This window comes from Hyperolius riggenbachi, chromosome 4, assembly GCF_040937935.1.
Source record: "Hyperolius riggenbachi isolate aHypRig1 chromosome 4, aHypRig1.pri, whole genome shotgun sequence".
NCBI lineage: Eukaryota > Metazoa > Chordata > Amphibia > Anura > Hyperoliidae > Hyperolius > Hyperolius riggenbachi.
In genome coordinates this window covers 438710472-438732231 of record NC_090649.1, presented here as the reverse complement: position 1 = coordinate 438732231, position 21760 = coordinate 438710472, and the positions used below count along the sequence as shown (strand labels likewise).

General features: G+C 45.8%; 2 protein-coding genes across 3 annotated transcripts in view; one reads left to right on the top strand and one right to left on the bottom strand.

Annotated features, from left to right (window-relative positions):
* The window catches only part of MTIF2 (mitochondrial translational initiation factor 2), an 85180-nt gene extending 71229 nt beyond the window's left edge, over positions 1-13951 (bottom strand). Inside the window, exons 1-4 of one of the 2 annotated variants that reach the window (XM_068232547.1) lie at positions 13851-13883; positions 10955-11084; positions 4367-4583; positions 1860-1986 (exon numbers count right to left, since the gene is read on the bottom strand). In XM_068232547.1, coding sequence (XP_068088648.1) covers positions 1860-1986; positions 4367-4579 — 340 coding nt within the window. In that variant the 5' untranslated portion in view covers positions 4580-4583; positions 10955-11084; positions 13851-13883. Of the gene's footprint in view, positions 1-1859; positions 1987-4366; positions 4584-10954; positions 11085-13850 lie in introns of both variants that reach the window. The other variant, XM_068232546.1, reaches the window with a different exon arrangement.
* Positions 13952-15114: 1163 nt separating this feature from the next.
* Positions 15115-20855, top strand: LOC137504307 (prolyl-tRNA synthetase associated domain-containing protein 1-like). Its single transcript, XM_068232548.1, has 2 exons — positions 15115-15239; positions 20278-20855. The coding sequence occupies exons 1-2, from the start codon at positions 15159-15161 to the stop codon at positions 20707-20709; spliced, it is 513 nt and encodes a 170-aa protein (XP_068088649.1). The 5' UTR covers positions 15115-15158; the 3' UTR covers positions 20710-20855.
* The last annotated feature ends 905 nt before the right edge of the window (positions 20856-21760 follow it).

Sequence of the window (21760 nt, the reverse complement as noted above, 5' to 3'; positions counted from 1 at the left end):
CACAATGAGGGGCTCAGTAACAATCTGCTGATGCTGCAGGCACAATGAGGGGCTCAGAAACAATCAGATTTTGCCATCTTACACATTGGGGGAGGGGGGTTAGAGGGTCACAATCCTGCAGCTGCAATGAGCAAAGGGCTGCAGGATTAATATGCTCCTGCTGCTGGCACAATAAGGGACAGTATGCTGGTAAACAACACTAAGGGCTTGATTTACTAAGCGGTGCTAACCTACTTAGCACGTCTAAAGTCTTAAGGCGTGCTAACCAGGGTGCTAAGTAGGTTAGCACCAGTTTTCTCAATCAGATTGCGTGCTAAGTACCGCGCGCAAAGTTTAGCGCGTGCAAAGTCCTATGCGCGCGCTACGTCCCATAGGCTTTAGTGGGCACTTCGCGCGGAGCGCCCTGCGCGCGCAAAACTTTGTGCACGATCACTACTTCTCACATTTCAACTGAGTTTAGACGTGCTAAGGGCCAGTGCTAAAGTTAGCACCGTTTTGTAAATTAAGCCCTAAGACTCTCCCAATGTAGACAGCACTCAAAACCCAATTAGAAAAGTTGTAGCTGCACAAATTTCCCCACTCCTAAATGTACTACAATCACCAACTGACTCTTCCAGCTCAGGAAGGGTTAAAGCAGAGTACACTGACAGCAGGTCCATCACACCCTGAGAAAGAACAGGGTCTTATCACCTTATCAGCAATGTGAGTGGGAGAGGATGGCAGATAAAAAGACCTCTTGCTGATGACTGTGGCAGCTGCAGTTTGTGCGAGGTCACATGAGGTTGGGATCATGCTGGGAGTATGTTAATATCTAATCTCCCAACAGGCAGCCACGGGTCAGAAGTGTGCTGTCTCCAAGCTTCTCGCCGAGTCGCCGTGACTGTCACACTGTGCAATGCTCTGCCTCCGCCCTCTGCTTGTCAATAGTGCAAGGCTACAAGAAAATGGCCACCGCTTTCTGCAAATGTGGACAGCGGTGGCCATTTTCTTGTAGCCCTGCTCTATTAGAAGAGGAGGACGATGACGATCTGCGGGGGAGACGAGCGGGGAAGCAGAGAGCAGCGACACATAGCCGGTGCTGCTACGACACGTGTCGTGGCACACCGGTTGGGAACCACTGCCTTAGTCTAATACATACATAACAGGGCTGTGGATTTTGTACAAAAATCGTGCGACTCCGACTCCTCAGTTTCTGAAACCACGACTCCGACTCCAACTCCAACTCCGGGTGCCCAAAATTGCCCCGACTCAGACTCCACAGCCCTGCTGCATTCTCTCATCTCGCCCCACCTGGCTACTTTTCCATGCCACCCAGCTACTTTTTCATGCCACCCAGCTGGAAAAAAAAATTATTGGGAGAACACTGCCTACCTAAGGAGAGGGAAGGCTCTGGGTTCTATAGAGCCTTCCCATTCCTGTCACAGTCCCCACATTCCAGCCCGGTAGCAGTATTCAACCAAATTGGTCAAATACTACTCCACTGCCACCAAAGGAGGCTTCGGAAGTCTTTGGGAGCCCGAGTATAGGACCCAGAGCCTTCCCTCTCTTTAGGCAAGTATCTGGTTCATTTTTGTAAGCTTCCCATTAGCGTTAACATTTACCAAATAATAGTTGGAGCTACTTAAAAAAACTAAGTCTCAGCTTGTTTCTCATGGGTGTGTTCTTCAGAATTCTCCAACATAATAAATCAACCTTTGCTACTGCTTTTCGGGCACAGTGGCAGCATGTGTGTGGCAAGCAGACACAGCTTTGTGTCCAGTAATGGGGGCAGTAGAATGGCTGGCATGGTAGCTCAAGACGCCTGAAATGATAGCAGCGAATACATTAGAAAAACCATAAAAAGGGATGGACTAACTCACCAATGTCCTTCTTCATGACTTTGGCCAACTGAGCCACCGTGAGGCCATGCCATACCTCCACCACTTCCTTCTTCTCCTTTGGTTTAGCTAATGGCATCTTTTTTTTCTTCGATCCCGACTCCTGTTTCTAAATATAGATTAGCAAATGAGAAGCAATGAAGACTGACACAGTTGTAATTACTTTTGATTTAGAAGCAGTCATTACCTTCCATGGCACTGCACAAATGATGTAATGCACACAGCAATATTATAGGAAATACAAACACATAAAACACCAGCCCTAATACTTTTTACCACAGACCCTGAACACAGATGCAGATCAGGTGCTCTGACTGAAGTCTGAGGGAGGGTTCACACTCATCCCTAAGATTTTCCGGTTTTTTTCTATGTGTTTTTCTGGAAACTATTCATATGCGTTTTTTCGTTCCCTTTTTTTCCCCTGCAGATAATGAAAGTCAATTAGAAAGTACCGATGCCTAACCCTAAGACCTCCCCTGTCAGGAACCAGCCCGCGGCACGCCTGCGTATACGGTTCCCGACTGCGGGTTTGACCAGATCAAGCAGGGAGCAGCCTTATTCAAGCTAAAAACAAGGCTGTGACCCCTCAAACATTTCTCACTGCCACCACTAGCTGTTGCTAGACACTTTCACTCTGCTGTCGAGCGACTAGCACTGGCATTTTCGTACATTGGGTCAGCTGCGCGCTTTAGGCCAACGTATGACAAACGCCCCACACACACGCACAATTGCAATCTTACACTGTAGTGAAGAAAAACCACTAACAGTCGTTCCAAACGATACTGTTAGCCACTCCGAGACTTCCCACTCTGCTGTCGAGCGCGGAAGTGCCCATACACACAATGCAATTACAATCTTATACGGTAGTGTTGCTCAATCATACAATCAGGCATGGACTTATACACAGTTACACTTCAGTCTCCTCTACTACGCTATGAGTGTTCGTTTAGTACAGCAGAAGTCAAACTTATTAAATAACGATTTAATATTCCAGAGAAAAAAATGGAACAATGCAGAAAATAATATACAAAAGATTACAAAAACAAAGTAAAAATGACAGAGTTAAGAAACAGAGTTACACACAAGGCCAGTTGCATTAAATAAAAGAGGATAAAAAGAACGTTACCAGCGTATCGATCTGGGCGTTGTTGGCGGGAGAACGCCGTTTTTCCGACCAATAGTCGGGGAAGCCCTAGTGTTGTTGCTACCTCCAGAGAGCTACCAGTTGTGACTATCCTAGCTGCTGTTTTATAGTAAAATTGGTGCACTGGGGCCACCCCAATGTCCCTGGTCCAGGAATAGTCCAACTTCCTGTTTAACGTGTGCAACTTCAAAACGTTCCTGTGTTAGTGTTTGATCTTTTCAGAGATTTCAGAACACTTCCATTAACCCAATTTACACAGGTAAAAATTGTATCAAAAGGACTTCAACCCTTCACCCATTTCCAGTAGGCTGTCATGTAAATTTCAAACATTCCTGTCCACTTTTAACTTGGCAGACTCACTTAGTCTGATAGTGTTTTGACCAACAGGCAGCTGTTTACATTAATACAAAGATCAAAGCAAGGCACCACCTTTGCAGGATGCCAGACAAAATGGAATCCTTACCTAATTACCTGTTCCTGGCTGTCCAGAGGAACTGTATGCTAATGTACAAGCTCCCTGCTTCCAGAGGAATTCAATGCAAATTTAGGTCTATTGACACACACACACACACACACACACACACACACACACATTAATAGTGTCCATGACTGGCTAGCAGGCAATCACATATGATACAGTAGTACACCGCAGACATAAAAATGAAAAATATGTTCCTGTATTATCCTTAACATCATAACTAGCTGCTATATTCCTGACACTCCCTCTACCGATGCCTAACCCTAAGAACTCCCTCTACCAATGCCAATCCCTAAGAACTCCTTCTACCAATGCCAATCCCAAAGAACTCCCTCTACCGACGCCTAACCCTAAAACCTCCCTCTACCGATGCCTAACCCTAAGACCTCCCTATACCGATGCCTAACCCTAAGAACTTTCTCTACCGATGCCTAACCCTAAGACCCTCATCTACCAATGCCTAACCCTAATACCTCCCTCTACTGATGCCACACACTAAGAACTCCCTCTACTGACGCCTAACCCTGAGAACTCCCTCTACCAATGCCAATCCCTAAGAATTCCCTCTACCGACGCCTAACGCTAAGACCTCCCTCTGCCAATGCCTAACCTTAAGACCTCCCTCTACCTATGACTAACCCTAAGACCTCCCTCTACCTATGCCTAACCCGAAGACCTCCCTCTGCTGATGCCTAACCTTGAGGAGGCCATAGGGCAGTTTTAAACTAAAACAATGAACCAATGGCTGGAGTGTGGATTTCCATTCACAGGGGAGAATCCGCCTATTGCTTCTCCCTGTAGGCCTTGCATATTCCACACGTGTAAGGCTCTGCCCACCACTGTACATTAGGGAAAAGATGTCTTTACCGATTTGGCAGATAAGCAGCGATACTGTAGAAAAGCTGTGTTTGAGAGGATTCCTGGCGGAGGACCATGCTGGACGGGGCACCTGGGTGGAGAGAGGAACTGTGGAGGACTCAGCTGTCTGCTGCTGTTTCTCAGACACAGGATATGTAACTGCCGACATGCCTTGTGAAACTGGACCGCCCGCTCTATCTGCAGCAAGATATTCCGGTTCATTTCCCTGCGAGAAACACAAAGCAATGCACACACGAAGTCAACACAATACTGAAAATTGGAATGATGTAAAAAGCAGAGGAAAAGGAAGTATACATGTCAGTAATACATGTCAGCTGAACAGAAAAATCAGTAAAGAAAAGTCAGGGGAGCTCTCTCTACTGATGTAAGGTTTCATGCAGAGGAGGTGTGAACTGTGTCCAATGCATGCTCAGAAAACTGCTGCTCAATTCCGTAGAGCTGCTTCCAACAGACTCTGCTCTTTTCTCTGCAGCTACATGTACCCATCATAACTTCTACTAATCTCTGGGGATAAAAATGTCATTCAGGCTACATGACTGTCCACAAGGTAGATATCACTACATATGGGAAACAGAGAATTCACTGCTACAGACCATTATTAGAGACACAGCACTGATTATATTGCTAACTTGCCTTGCTGGTTTAAGTATCAAGACAACTTTTTTTTTAACTGATCTGTTAAATTGATGTTGCAAAGCTATGAGGAATGTCAATCGCTCACACTGCTCTGGTCCACAACACCACTGCACCAATCTGAAAAAACAAAACAAAACAGACTTTCCCCTTTAAAACGGACCTGAACTCAGAACTTCCTCTCTGCTCTAACAGATCTGCAACAGCATAATAACCTTTAGGCTGGTTTCACAGTGGGACGTTAAAGTCCCACGTTACAGCAGCCAGTAACACAGCCTAACTCACAGCACTGTAAAATCAATGTGCTGTTCACAGTGCACACGTTGCGTTAGGGTATAACGCTGCACGTTAAATGAAAGTGCAGCATGCTGTACGTTATACCCCTATAGAGCTGCGTTAGTTTGTTTGCACATGCTCAGTGACTAGCCACATGGCTAATTAATATTCACTGCACTGTGGTGACTCGTGGTGGGACTCATAGTGTTGTCCGGATCATGAACGAATAGTTCATTTGATCCGGATCTTTTTTGTGAGTCGAATCCTCCGGATCATCACAATGAAAGATTCGGTTCACAGTGGATGTCTGTCTGAAAGATACAGTAACATACAGAATGTACAGTGCAGGGAAAGTCCTGTCCTGCTAGTCATTTCACCCCCAGTCTGCTTCCCTAGTAAAATGATTCAAATGATTCGGTTCAAAGATCCAGATCTTTTCAATGATCCAATTCGAATGATCCGAATCCTTAAAAAAATCCGGACTTCCCATCACTAACCTGGAGCTGCTGCTTTGAGAGCTGCATAACGCGGCTCAATCTGACGTCCAACATCAACACCACCATGCGTTGCGTTAGGGGCACGTTATGCGACCTTAACGTCCCCTAAATAGCAACGTCTTGGTGTGAAAGTAGCCTTAAAGAAAAAAAAATTGCTACATTTGATACAAATCCCGCCATAAATCTGCAGTGTGTCTGCTTCTTGCTTTCATGGAAGCAGACATAGTGTTAACATCCTGTGTTTACAAAATAGCAGCTCTGCCATGGCAGAGGAGATTCATGAGCTGACACAGCTGAGAGATCAAATTACAGTGGTAATTAGTCAAAGATAAGGGCGAATTAGACAGGCTAAACTCTCTAAATACATACAGGGTGCATTTCTCTATGTTTCCCTTTTGTCCTGCGCAAGAGTTCAGGTTTATTTTCATGTTCAATACATTAATTGATCAAACATCGATCCATAGAGCCTAAAGGTGGCAATACTGACACTGATTTTCTTGTATGCTTCCCTGAACAAATGTGCTGGGAATAGATTTACCCAAAATGTCCAATCAAAGGTCGTTTTTTTGGACCAAAAATTGTTTGGAATTATCGATCAGACAGGACAGAGGATCTGGGTTAATTGGTGGTGGGACAGGAGAAGTAGTACGTCAACAGCCCATAGATTGCATCAGGTGGCAATCTAAAGGTGTGTAGTCAGTTTTAATTCTCCATTTATTTCCATTAGATATGAGGTTTGTATCTGATCTAAAAGTCTTTTAGTATATAGTGGCCTCAAAACACAACATGTTAACCTCCCCAAGAACCATCCTTTGGTTAACTGCAGTGTGCTTTCCTTCCACATTTATTATTGAAAATTCACCTGTAAAACGTATGGCCAACAGACACATGCAGAATACCCCAGCAGTCCAAGCTTATTGCATGAGCAAGTTACTAGCAAAATGCAGAAAGGTAAATGCAGTGGCGCAGCTAAGGAGCTGTGGGCCCCGATGCAAGTTTTACAAGGCCTCCAAGAACTCTATACATAACAATTGATATGGTGCACCAAAACCTGCCAATGGCAACAACAGTGGCAGAGGTGCAAGAAGGGAATGGGGAATAGCTTGTAAATGATTACCACTATTCAAAGTATCTATAGAAGTGATTATTATGAGCACTGGACCAATAGAGAGCTAATACTGAAGTTGAGGGAGGTCCCTTCGGGGCAACTCTGGCCCAAGGGCCCCAATGCGGCCGCAACCTCTGCACCCCCTATTGCTACGCCCCTGGGTAAATGTTAGTATCCTCAGGTACCATGCTGCAATGTTGTGAGTAGGGATGAAGCATGCGATCAGTTTGATCAGCTGATAGATTTGATTTGCTGGTCATGCGTTAAAGAGACTCAGAGATGAGTCAAGTGACCCTTTTTTACATACCCGGGGCTTCTTCCAGGCCCATAAGCATGGATGTGTCCCTTCGCCGTCTTCCTAAGTGCCACCCTTAAAGAGAACCAGAGACGTTCAAGATAAAAATGTTATACATACCTGGGGCTTCCTCCAGCCCCATAAGCCTGGATCGCTCCCACGCCGCCGTCCTCCGCTTCCTCTGTCTGCCGCTAGCGGGTCCCGTACTCCCGGCCAGTCGAGGCAAGCGCATTGCGTCACAGCCGGCGGACGTGGCCAATTTACCGCATCACAGGGGCTCCCTCCATAGCCTTATGCATTCGCCTCCATACTACGCAGGCGCATGCATACGGATATGGAGGGAGCCCCCTGTGATGCGGAAAATTGGTCGCGTCCGACGGAAGTGACGGGACCCGGTACCGGCGATAGAGGAAGCGGAGGACGGCGCTTGGGAGCGATCCAGGCTTTTGGGGCTGGAAGAAGCCCCAGGCATGTATAGTAGCCTTTCCTATTTTTTGTTTTTCTCCGTCTCTGGTTCCCTTTAAGCCACAATCTTCTCCTGACGTCACTCTGTCAGGCTGTGCCTGACTGAGGAGCATACCGGGGGTTGATTGCGGCTGAACAGAGGATTCCATGAGGACGGCGAGGAACACATCCATGCTTATGGGGCTGGAGGAAGCCCGGGTAAGTAAAAAAAAATGAAAAAAAAAATAAAAAAACGCCACTTGACTCATCTCTGAGTTTCTTTAAACTAGGAAGTCGTCATAGCAAATCAGAGCCTTACAAATCTATCAGCTGATCAAACTGATCACATGCTTCTCCATGAGTTCTCCTAAGCATTGCTATCCCTATTGGTGTGATCATCCTGCACATGTATGACGACCAAATGCCTTGCTTTAACTTTCACGGCCCTAGATTACAGCAGATTGAATGTACGACTTAGCACTTCCAGCTAAAGGTAGTCACTAATGATACAGTTTGCTGATCGGTCATGAACGATCGTAAATGATCGTTTGGGACCACTAATGGACAAAAATCTCCAAACCAATCTGGTAAGATTAATGAAATCGATTTGAATTTTGGTTTGATCCCTTCAATCTGATTGGTTAGCATGAGTGGAATGCTGGACATGGCTGAGGATGGATACTAGATGCAGCAACGCTTGCATCAGCACCGAAGAAGTTTTCAAATGACACAGGGAGTGACAGCTAGAAGCATGATGACCACATTCTTCAAGCACAAAAGACTTGCCACTCTTGGTCCATAAGGACTGGACCTATTCGTACAGATATGTGTTTTTTATATGCCACATATAAATAAAAGTAATAACTTTATTTGTCAATAGTAAAAATATATATACGCAAGTACCATAAAAACCTTTAACACCAGGTCCCCATATATAGATACAGAGTGGTGTGTGGTGAACGTCAGCCCCAATCTGACTGGCAGGAGTTTTTTGTGATCCCCAAAAACACGCACTTAGGACCTTGATGTGGCGACGACAACTGGGTCACACACATAGTGACTAACCACGTATTGTGGCGTCTCTATCAGCAAAACCCTCCCCACAGGTGTGTGTGAAATTTAAAACTGTGAGCGACAAGCCCACTGGTTGGGAGAGCTACACCCCACCAATTAATATAGGGGTGTGTGTGTGTGTGTGTGTGTGTGTGTGTGTGTGTGTGTGTGTGTGTGTGTGTGTGTGTGTGTGTGTGTGTGTGTGTGTGTGTGTGTGTGTGTGTGTGTGTGTGTGTGTGTGTGTGTGTGTGTGTGTGTGTGTGTGTGTGTGTGTGTGTGTGTGTGTGTGTGTGTGTGTGTGTGTGTGTGTGTGTGTGTGTGTGTGTGTGTGTGTGTGTGTGTGTGTGTGTGTGTAAAGACTCCTGCCAGTCAGACTGGGGCCGACTTTCACTGCAAACCACTATATCTATATATGGGGACCTGCTGTTAGGGCTGGGGCACACCGAGCGGCTTTTTGAGCGTTTCTGCAGCCGCGGATATGCTTGGTCAATGTATCTCAATGGGGTGGGTCACACCAGAGCGGGAGGCGTTTTGCGGAAACGAATCCTCCCGGGGTGAGGCTTTTTTTTGGATTGCGGAGGCGTTTCTGCCTCAATGTTAAGTATAGGAAAAACGCAAACCGCTCTGAAAAACGGCAGATCAGAGCGGTTTGCCAGGCGGTTTTGTTACAGAAGCTGTTCAGTAACATTTTTACTGTAACAATATATGAAATGTACTACACTGAAATCCGCAGCAGCAATCCGCAAAACGCCTCATAAAAATAAAAAAAAGCGTTTAAAAATCTGCTAGCATTTTGCGGATCTGCTAGCGGGTTTTGGTGTGCTCCAGGCCTTAAAGTGGGCCTGAACTCAGAACTTCCTCTCTGCTCTAAAAGATAAGCAACAGCATAATAACCTTAACCACTTCACCACTGAGGGGTTTTACCCCTTGAACACCAGAGCAATTTTCACCTTTCAGCGCTCCATCCATTCATCTATAACTTTATTATTACTTATCGCAATGAAATGAACTATATCTTGTTTTTTTCGCCATCAATTAGGCTTTCTTTAGGTGAGACATTATGCCAAGAATTATTTTCTTAATGTGTTTTAATGGGAAAATAGGAAAAAATGTGGGAAAAAATATTATTTTTCAGTTTTCGGCCATTATAGTTTTTAAATAATGCATGCTACTGTAATTAAAACCCATGAAATGTATTTGCCCATTTGTCTCGGTTATAAAACCGTTTAAATTATGTCCCTATCACAATGTTTGGCGCCAATATTTTATTTGGAAATAAAGGTGCATTTTTTTCAGTTTTGCGTCCATCCCTAATTACAAGCCCGTAGTTTATAAAGTAACAGTGTTATACCGTCTTGACATAAATATTTAAAAAGTTCAGTCCCTAAGGTAACTATTTTGTTTATTTTTTTTAAATAACAAAAAAAAAAAAAATTGGGGAGTGTGGGAGGTAATGAGTTAATTTATTGTGTAATACAATGTATTTGTATGTGTGAAATACTTTAGGGTGTAGTTTACTATTTGGCCACAAGATGGCCACAGTGAGTCTGTTTACATGCGACCTGTAAGTGTCCGGAAGGACGCTTACAGGAAGCAGTAGGAGGCTGGGAGAATCACAATGATCGCGCTGTTTCTAATAGAAGCAGCGGATCATTGCGGGGGCTTAGATCAACGAACGGGAATGGATTTTCCCGTTCATTGATCTCCGGGCGACGGCGTGCACGAACGGCGGGTGCGCGCGCACGAGCGGCGGGAGCGCTTAAGGTACGGATTTCTCCGTCCCTGGGGGTTAAAGGATGGAAAAAGGGACGGAGAAATTCGTACCGCTGGGGGTAAAGTGGTTAAAACAAAAAAAAGTCTTTGTTACAGCTGATACAAATCTTAAAATAAATCTGCATTGTGTCTACTTCCTGATTCATGGAAGCAGACATTGTTTACATCCTGTGCTTTCAAATGGGCTTATCTGCCATAGGCAGTCATGTGACACAGGGGAGAGATCAGATTACAACTAGTGATTAGACACAAACTGGGGGGATTTAACCAGGCTAAAGTCTCAAAATACATACAAAGTGCCTTTCTCTATGTATTTCTTCAGTCCTGTGCAAGACTTCAGTTCCACTTCAAAAGGTTTTTTCTGTACTAGTTTACATATCCTTACTACAGTATTGACAAGTAAAAGTTATTACTTTTATGTATATGTGGCACATGAAAATCACAACCCTGTACGCATAGGTCCAGTCCTTACAGACCAAGATTGGCTGTTGATTTACCTGTACAACCTTTCGGTTTGTTTGCAAGAAAGAAGACTTCTAGTAACATGATGGTGGAGACTGATTGGCTTTGCACATAGCAAAAGGCTCCCTGTACTCAATAGCCAGGAAGGGGGTGCTTACAGCACTTCTGAAATGAGAATAACATGGAGAATGGCATAGTTATTCCCTTTTATACAATGAAAATTGCCTAGCTGTCCTGCTGGTCATCTGACTCTAATACCTTTATCCGTAGACCCTGAACAAGCATGCAGATCATGTACTCCGACTGAAGTCTGACAAGATTAGCCTCATGCTTGTTTCAGGTGTGTGATTCAGACACTACTGCAGCCAAAGAAATAAGCAGGTCTGCCAGCCAACCAGTATTATTTAAAAGGAAACAAATGTGGCAGCCATCATATGCCTCACCCTTCAGATTCCCTTATAAACAATGCTTGCTGCCTGGCTGTCTTGCTGAGTGTTTGGCTTTAGTCATTTTTGAGTCACACGCTTGCAATAAGCATGCAGCCCATGGAATCAGACTGCCACCATCACCTCTCTTTCTACCATAGCCAGTCAGACTAAGGGCAAAGCGTCTGATCTGCATGCTCATCATGGGCCAGTGGCTTGGAAGTATTAGAGGCAGGGAATCAGCACAGAGGTCAGGCAACTAGCATTCTTTAAGAAGGAATGGGAGTAGCAGCCTCGGTATTCCTTTCACTTCAGGTTCCCTTTAAAAGAAACCTTAACTGAGAGGGATATGGATGTTTCCTTTTAAACAATACCAGGTGCCTGGCAGTCCTGCTGATCTCTTTGGCTGCGGTAGTGGCTGAATCACACACCTGAAACAAGCATGCAGCTAATCCAGTCTGACTTCAGTCAAGCACCTGATCTGCATGCTTGTTCAGGGGCTGTAGCTAAAGATATGAGACACAGGATCAGCAGGAGAGTCAGGCAACTGGCATTATTTTAAAAGGAAAAATCCATATCCTTCCCAGTTTAGGTTCCCTTTAAAAAAACAACTGAAGCGAGAGGGATATGGAGGCTGTCATATTTATTTCCTTTTAAACAATACATGTTGCCTGGCTGTCCCGCTAATCTATTTGGCTGCAGTAGTGGCTGAATCACACACTTGAATCAAGCATGCAGCTATTCCAGTCATACTTCAGTCAGAAACACCTCATCTTGCGCATACATTTGAAATCGGCGTCAGTAGACTTGGGTGCAGGATACAGCCGATATATGGCTGATCCTGATGCTGCACAAGTCCGGGCCGTGTTAGTTACTATTCCCCCTCCAGGCCGCCATGCATAGTGGGGAATTATTGTGTTTTAAAAGCAACTTAGCTCAGAAGACGGAGCCGAAGTTACTCACTGAGCGCCACTATAGATGTAATTCCTATTACAGTCTATGGTGGCGCCAGCTGCGCCCAAATCTACCTGCACTGAAAAGCACGACTCCGTCACCTGCATGCTTGTTCAAGGTCTATGGCTAAAAGTATTATGCTGCGTTTCCACTTAGCTGAGAACTCACATTTTGTTTGCCTGTTCTCCGCTCGTCGCAAAACTGACAGTGAACAGCTGCTATTTTATAAATAAGAGCCATTCCCACTTGTCAGTCTGCAATGGATCCATTGGATCAATTGAAGTTGCAGTGCCACACTTCTGTGAAGTCTGCGATAATACCTGGAACAGCAGGTACCTTCCCCGTATAGCCTATGGAGGTAATACATCTGTCCCAGGCTCCACCCAGACCACAGTGGACCCAGGGTTGTCACCTCATATGAATTATACAGGTTCTGGGGCTACTCACACAAAATCCGTGCCTAAACTGCATCTAACTAGCCACAAGACATGTATAATTCATAGTGCCAGTATCTAAAGGGATGAGGTGGCAACCCTAAGCGGACCATCAGAGCAGAAATTACACTGCTGCATGAGATCTGGCACAAGTGGGAACCGAGCCTTGGAGGCAAAGGATCAGCAGGACAACCAGGCAATTTTGTATTTTTTTAAAAGGAAATAAATATGTCAGCCTCCACATGACTCTTACTACAGGTGAGCTCTACAGTATATACGGGGAGCTGTGGGCATAAGGAAGGCTCCCTATACATGCCTGCTCCCCCCATTTCTCCTATTGTTTTCGGCTCTGGTATCCAGTGGCGTAGCAATAGGGGGTGCAGAGGTAGCGACCGCATCGGGGCCCTTGGGCCTCCCTCAAGTACAATTTTAGTTCTTTATTGGTCCTGTGCTGGTAATTATCACTTCTATAGATTCTTTATATAGTAGTAATCATTAACAAACTGTTTCCCATCCCCTTCTTTCACACTGTGGAAATCCTTGGCAGGTTTTGGTGCGTCGTATCAATTGTTATATATAGAGTGCTTGGGGGGCCCCATGTAAAACTTGCACTAGGGCCCATAACTCTTTAGCTATGCCACTGCTGGTATCCTTTAAAGGGAATGTCTGACTGAGTAAATAAAAAAACCCCATCCTCCAGCCCCTTGTAGCCGACGTCTCACGCCACAGCTCCACTCTCAGCCGCTGGTCAGGGGTCCCCGCCGATAGTCGCGCTCTACTGCGCCTGCGCTGCTGTCAATCAAGTCAACGTTGTCCAGAGTGTACTGCGCAGGCGCAGTAGTTCTGCACCTGCGCCGTACGCATGCAGATTCACTGTAGTGGAACGGGCCCTTTAATGACATGAATGGTGCGCAGTACTCTGTAAATAGTTGTAGAAGTCAGCATTATCAGTCAGCAAAAAACAAACAACCCTACCTACCTACATTAAAAACTATAAATACACCATAAATGTCACAGCAGAGTAATATTTCTGTGTCCCCTTCAAGCCACCCTATGTTTTCTTAAAACACTGCAGAATAAGGACCGCCCGGCATCCCAGTACAGTACCCTTACTTTACCTTCCTATAGCTTCCTACAGAACATGCTGACCTCTTCCCCAGTCACGTTACGCTGCCCCTCCTACGTCACGCCAGAGTAGGGCATTCATTGGGCAGCCAGCGTCGCGCACTAGAGGCAGAGCAGCTCTGCACAGAAGCATGTCTGCAGGTCACAGCGCCGCACAGCTACGGCTGACGGAGCTGGAAAGAATGCCACATAATTCCCAAAACGGTAGCTGGTATGAGACAAGAAAACACCCGCTTTATTTGAATAATGATCTGAATAGCTTGGGGCTTCAGGAAAATGGCGGCTGTGCCAGGCAGCTGTGCGGCCATGTTTGATTTGGGCAAAGATCATTTGGCAAATCAAAGGGCACCATTTCACTAAGGAGTTAATTGATGTATGAACAGATTCGACCAAGAGACAGATCTCTCTCTAATTGAGTCTGATCAGAGATTTGTTGGCTGCCCATACATATATCAGTATGAAATCTTTCCGGAATTGGCCTTATGACTAACCCCCAAATGTTTTATGTGCCCCCCCCCCCCTTCATGCCTGTGCATTGATACTTCACCTGTTCACTGAATGTTAACTTTAGGTCCACATTGGAGCCACACGTGACTACGGGTGTTATAGCGTTATGTGCCCATGCGCTATATGCCGGTAGTCTTCACGTGTGGCAGTAATGTGAAAGATGTCTGGGCTCTGCAGCAGGTGACAGTAGACAGGTAAAGTATTCTAATTTACAGGCGGGGGTGCATTTACATTGGAGAGTTCCACCGTGTTCCTCGCTCGACTCAATATCACACGGCACCCAATTGACCACGTTAGCCCAATATTTCCTAGCACGTCCGATTGATACATTCGACCAATCTCGGGCCAAAATTGGTCAAAATGTCAATCGGGCATGCTTGTGGCGGTACCAATTTGCATCCGCTTATATAATATCAAATCAGATGGTCAATCGGCCCCCAAATTACCTGATGTATGGCCAGTGGCGTACCTACCATAGCTTAGAAGCATTACAGAGGGGGACAGTGTCAACATCAATGCAGGTAAATTGGAGCAACACTGGTGGAACGTGGAGCAAGATGCCCAACTTCTAGAATCCTGATAAATGCTGTGAGCAGATTTATCTATTCAGGTTTTTATTTAGTCCTCCTCCTGCTTTGAATGAATGGTGCCAATGTCAGATCATTTGTCAGCACAAAGCACTTTCAGTGTTAATATTTGTTTGTGTACAATAAAGTTCGTTCAGGGAAAAAGTGTGATTGCATCGGAGCCACGCCCAGGAGAGGGAAAGAGGAATAGAGCAGCAGAGTGGCAGCATGTCCAACAGTCTCCGGGAAGAGCTGCAGCAGTACCTGCACGAGCTGGGCATCCAGCCTGTGTGTGTAGAGCACCCTGAGGTGGGTGAGCTGTCATGGGTGTCACCCCCGCCAAAAGCCTAGAGAGCCCTGTGCGGCACAAGCATGGGCTGCTGAATGTGCCACGTTGTGCCTAATCCACTGACCACCAGAGGGAGCCATAACACTTCGGAATTATAGCTCACCTGAAAGAGAACCCGAGGTGGCCTTGTATTACGTAAGTGGGGCACAGAGGCTGGTTGGGCACACTAACACCAGCCTCTGTTGCCCCATGGTGTGTGTCAAAGACCCCCCTGCTCGCCGCTATACCCCCGCAGAGCTGGCGACACGCAGCGCGTCGCCAGCACAATGTTTACTCTATCGCTGTCTGTCAGTGCCGCTCCCACGCCTCCTCCGCATCGCCGCTACCCGCCCTCGTCCCTTCCCTCCAATCAGCGGGAGGGAAGGGACGAGGGCGGGTAGCGGCGATGCGGAGGGGGTGGCGGAGCGGCGCTGACAGACAGCGCTAGAGTAAACATTGCGCCAGCTCTGCGGGGGTATAGCGGCGAGCAGGGGGGTCTTTGACACACACGATGGGGCAACAGAGGCTGGTGTTAGTGTGCCCAACCAGCCTCTGTGCCCCACTTACGTAATACAAGGCCACCTCGGGTTCTCTTGAAGTTAGTGGAGGCTGCCTGCCATATTTATGTCATAAAATATATATGTAAAAATAGGGACCACATTTTATTAGCAATTGGACTGAGCACCTTTGCAGGCTAATTTGTTGGACTACACGTTTATTTCATAGTTATTACAGAAAACAAAAAATTACTTTCTTAAAGAGACACTGAAGCGAAAAAAAATATGATATAATGAATTGGTTGTGTACTATGAATAATTACTAGAAGATTAGCAGCAAAGAAAATATTCTCATATTTTTATTTTCAGGTATATAGTGTTTTTTCTAACATTGCATCACTCTATAATATGTGCAGATTACACAACACTCAGCATTCAAAATGATTCTTTCAGAGCAGTCTGTGAACTAATGACCTCTCCTCTGGCAGAGAAAAAGTAAATAGTTAACTAACAGTTGAGATAATAAAAGTCAGAAAACAGCCCTCTCCACGACTTTGAAAGTCGTAGAGCTTAATGGCTTTTTTGTATAGAGATAACAACTGGAGTTTCTTAATTCTTCCTGTACTGGAAACAATTACACTGATGTATCTGATCTGTTTTATTTCTTAGCTGTACTACACATACAAATCATAATATCATAATTTTTTTCCGCTTCAGTGTCTCTTTAAAGGATGACTGTAGGGGGAAAAAAGAGTTGAACTTACCTGGGGCTTCTAATGGTTCCCCGCAGACGTCCTGCGCTCATGCAGCCACTCACCGATGCTCCCGTCCCTGCCGCCGGTTCACTTTTGCAATTTCTGACTTTAAAGGGGTTCTGTGGGGGTTTCTGAGAAGAAAAACTGCCACTGACCTGGGGCTTCTATCAGCCCCCTGCAGCGGTAATGTCCCACGCCGTCCTGCTCCCATCCGCCGTTCCCCGCAGCCGGCACCGGGCTATTATTCGTCTGACACACAGACGAATACTGCACGCTACCGCGCCTCCGCTCGCGTCATCTGAGGCTTACTGCGCAGGCACAGTACAACGGTTTCTTGTACTGCGCTTGCGCAATAAGCTTCCGATGACGCAGGCGGAAGCGAGCGGGTGCGCGGCCACTGTAGCGCTGCCGCAGTTGGATCCCATGCTGCTTAGACCGGGGCCGGCGGCGGAGAACGGCAGATGGGAGGAGGACGGCGTGGGACATTACCGCTGCACGGGGCTGATAGACGCCCAAGGTTTTTCTCCTCCGCAACCCCCCACAGAACTCCTTTAATGTTGGAAAACCACTGCGCCAGCGCAGCCGCATCCTCACTGCCACTGATGTCACCAGGAGCTTACTGCGCAGGAGCAGACCGCACTGTGCCTGCACAGTACACTCCTGGTGACGTCAGCGGGAACGAGGGTGTGGCCATGCAGGCGCAGTGGTTTTCCGATTTTAAAGTCGGAAATTCCAGAAGTGAACCGGAGGCGGAGATTGGAGCATCGTTGAGTGACTGCGGGGGCACAGGACGCCTGTGGGGGACCATTAGAAGCCACAGATAAGTTCAACTCTGCCTCCCCCCCCCCCCCTTTACAGTCGTCCTTTAAAACAGAAAGTATTTGTGGTAATTCAAGAATTATCGCAAATACTTTCTGTTTGAAGAAAGCAAACTTTTGTTTTCCATAGCATTTTAGTAAGAGGGCTTTTAGGACCATTGTAGCCCCTCACACTAGGAGTTCTGGTTCGCCAGTAGCTTGCTGAGTACTCTGTACCTATTGTTATTACAGGAATCTGTAATAAAGAAAACTTCCCCTGGGGGGTACTTACCTCAGGAGGGTTAAGTCTCTGGATACTAATGAGGCTTCCCCGTCCTTCTGGCCTTGGTGATCCAGCACTGGCAGCCCCTGAAAAAGCACATGTCAATATTTACCATGTGCGCTCCTTTGCAGTAGCGGCTCTGGCAGAAATAGCCAAGCCAAATCGGGTCCGTTCTACTATTCAGGTGACTTGCATGTGGGAAGTAGTGCGGACCCGATTGGGACTGGCAATTTCCGCTAGAGCCCATTGGAAAGCTACTACTGCTGTAGCGCCAGCATGTACTTGGCGGATTGTTCGGGGATTGCCAGTGCTGGATTTATGAGGCTGAGGAGGATGGGAAAGCCTCATTAGGATCCACAGGCTTCCTTCTCCCGAGGTATGTACCCTCTAGGGCACAGGTGTTGAACTTCAGGCCTGGAGGGCCAGATCCATGCCACTTTTTAGGCTGTACTGAGAAAGAGAAGAATGTGTTCTACCTGATGGCCACACCTTTCCTCATCCAGACCCATCAATTAATTTGAGCTGTGTCAAAAATGTGTGATGCCCTCGGCCCTCGAAGGACCGGTTTGACATTCCTGCTCTAGGGGCTCTTCTTTTTGTTACAGATTCCCTTTAAAGTGAATGGTTACCGATTTAAAAATAAAAAGTCAGATACTCACCTAAGGAGAGGGAAGGTTCTTTCCTAATGAGCCTTCCCTCTCCTCTCCCAGTGCCCTCAGGATCCTCCGTTCAAATCCCCCGCCGCGGGGGACTTTGGGAGCACTAGGGCTCCCGAAGACGGGCCGCTCCATACTACGCACGCGCGAGTGCGTCATAGAGGGCGCTCACGCATGCGTAGTATGGAGCGGCCCGTCTTCGGGAGCCCGAGTGCTCCCGAAGACTTCCGAAACCTCCCTTCGGCGGCGGAAGTGGCAGTATTTGACCGAACTGGTCGAATACTGCTACGGGGGATCCTGCGCAGGACCGGGCACCGGGAGAGGAGAGTCTCATTAGGACCGAGCCTTCCCTCTCCTTAGGTGAGTATCTGACTTTTTTTTATTTTTAAATCAGTACCCATTGGCTTTAAACTATACCAGTTGTCTAGTAGTCCCACTGATCTCTTTGCCTGCAGTAGTGTCTGACTCACACATGTGAAACAAGCATGCGCCTAATCCAGTAGACTCCAGTCAGAAACATCTGCATACTTTTTTTTCAGGGTCTATGGCTAACGTATAAAAGGCAGAGGATCAGCAGGGCAGCCAGGCAATGTGCATTGTTTAAAGAGAAATAAATAGTAATGCTTACTTTAGGTGTGCGCTAAAGTGTACCTGTAAGGTCTAGTTCACATTGGGTGCGCTGAAATAGTATCAAAACGTTTGTGCGTGCTTTAGTGTGCCTTTCAGTCCGTTGATGTGCACTTTTTTAAGCATTTATTGCTTATTGTAGCACTTGGCAATAAAGCTTTGTTTTCATATGTAAATATATATTTTTTTTCAAATAGGGGTAAAAAAAAACCGCATGGGCTTGTATGTGCTTCAAAAGTGCACCCATTCACTTGCATTGATGTGCTTTTTAGAGCTCAACGCACAGAAATGCATCCAACACTACATTTTTGTAACGCAGCTCTGCGCATAGATGTGAACAAGGCACATTTAATGACACCTTGCAGAACGCACAGGGCAATGCGCTCTGAAAAGTGCACAGAAACGTTTCTAATGTGAACGAGGCCTAAGGAAAAAAAGTGGGCGCTAGTCTAGTTGAGGAGACACAACAGAAAGCCTCATAGACCAACAGCTGCTCCCTGCTCATGGCAATTTTACTGTAATGTGTAATAAATATGGGACCCAGCTAGAAACACAATCCACACAACCAACCGAATACTTTTTAAAGAGGAACTCCAGTGAAAATAATGTAATAAAAAAAGTGCTTCATTTTTACCATAATTATGTATAAATGATTTAGTCAGTGTTTGCTCATTGTAAAATCTTTCCTCTCCCAGATTCACATTCTGACATGTATTACATGGTGACATTGTTACTGTGGGCATGTTATGTAGCTGTTTCTAGCTGTTCTGGCTGTTAGACAGCTCTAAACAGCCATTTCCTGTCTGTGAACATTGTTACATTGTGGCAGTTTGCCAGGAGTACCGTGGTATTCAGAGCCTCTAGTGGGAGTGGTTTCAGCACAAAATCAGTCACACAGCGCCCCCTGATGGTCTGTTTGTGAAAATCATTCTATTTCTCATGTAAAAGGGGGTATCAGCTACTGATTGGGATAAAGTTCAATTCTTGGTTGGAGTTTCTCTTTAAGTAAAGCTGCACAAGCAGAGGCAGGCAAAAGTCCTGGTATGCAATTTTATTTAATGGATAGTGTTGTGGCAAATATTTAGGCCTGGGGGCAGTTAGGGATAGGCATCAATAGCTCCCTCTATTGATGTCTAATCCTCAACCGCCCCTGGCCTAAATATACACCAATACTTTACTATCTCTAACTCTAGTCTCTCCCTGGTTCAAGTGAGACTAGAGTTATGGATAGTAAAGTATCGGTAAATATTACTACTGCTGTTGTATTACCTATTGGCCAATGTAAGAGTATCAGTAATTTTACTGATATTCTACTGGCAGCTATCTCCAGTGTTCAAATTACCGCATTGCCCTTTTTGGATGTATGCATTTGCTGGTGAGTAGTAAGAGACTTGTGTCTTGCAGGTGTTCACAGTGGAGGAAATGATGCCCCACGTGCAGCACTTGAAGGGGGCACACAGTAAAAATCTGTTCTTAAGAGATAAGAAGAAGAAAGGGCTCTGGCTGGTCACAGTTCTCCACGATCGGCAAGTCAACCTCAATGATCTGGCCAAGAAGCTGAGTGTCGGCAGCGGGAACCTTCGCTTTGCAGATGAAGCGGCCATGGTTGAGAAGCTGAAAGTCGGTCAGGGCTGCGCCACCCCGCTCGCCCTCTTCTGTGATGTCACCGGAGACGTGAAGTTTGTTCTGGATTCCAAGTTTTTAAAAGGAGGTCATGACAGAGTTTATTTCCACCCCATGACCAACGCAGCCACTATGGGCATCACTCCAGAAGAATTCCTGACTTTCCTGAAAAAGACCGGCCACGATCCTGTCATTGTACAGTTTGATGACTAGAAGCAAAGCATGGTTTTATTATTTATGTTACAGACTCTCATCAGCCTCCTGATAGATAAATGTCCTTTTTATTAACATTATGGAATGCAATTGGTACTTTCTGTTACATCTGCCAGTAATAACAATTTGATGACAGAACCCAATAAGTCTTACTTTTATTGTGTCTGTGGCATATTGATGATTTGTTTTCAACTTTTTACAAGTAAATTGTATAAGAGAAATGTATTCATAACAAAGATAACACTTCCTGCATAGATTGGTTTAAGCCACTTGTCAGGTTTGATCACTGCTCCATCTCTTAAGGTGCCCAAACATCTAACGATGTATGGACAGATCTCTCTGTGATCGAATGTGAGAAGAGAGATATTTATTGGCTGACCATACACTGCAGGCCAATTCCAGATCAAATTCAGCATGAAATCTCTTGGGAATCAGCTTCGTGACAAAGCATCTGCCACCTGGCTGCCCCCCTCCCCCCCCAAATTTTAACCTCTCTAGCCATTTGATTATTTCCGGATTTTAGGTTTTACAAGCAGTGCAATTTTTTTCACAAGCTTTTAGACCCTAAAAGCAGGAAACAGTCATACCGCCCCTCCCCTGGATCCAGCTTGGGGTTACCTCTCTGAGCTGCAGATTTCTGTCCCAAGCCTGACACGGGGTTACTGCTAACGAGGGTAATGTGCCCGTGCATTCAAATCTCACCTTCTTCAGCTGCCACGACTCTCCAGCTGCTCTTAAGCTGGCCACTAATGGTCCAATTTCTAGCGAAAAATCGTTAGAGTGATCAGAAATTCTAATCGGATTGGTTGTAAATAATCTCCATTGGTGGACACAATCGATTATGAATGAGTGAAAAAATGTCGCCCGAATGAATTTTCGTCGAACGAAAATTTTATATTTTCTTGGTGGTCGTGATAGATAGGAAGCAAAGATTGGTTAGTTGATGGTGTAGTGAATGATTTTTCGTCCGATCAGAATTTCTGATCGCTCGAACGATTTTTTCCTAGAAATTGGACAGTTAGTGGCCACCTTTAGTCTCGTCTGCTACTTC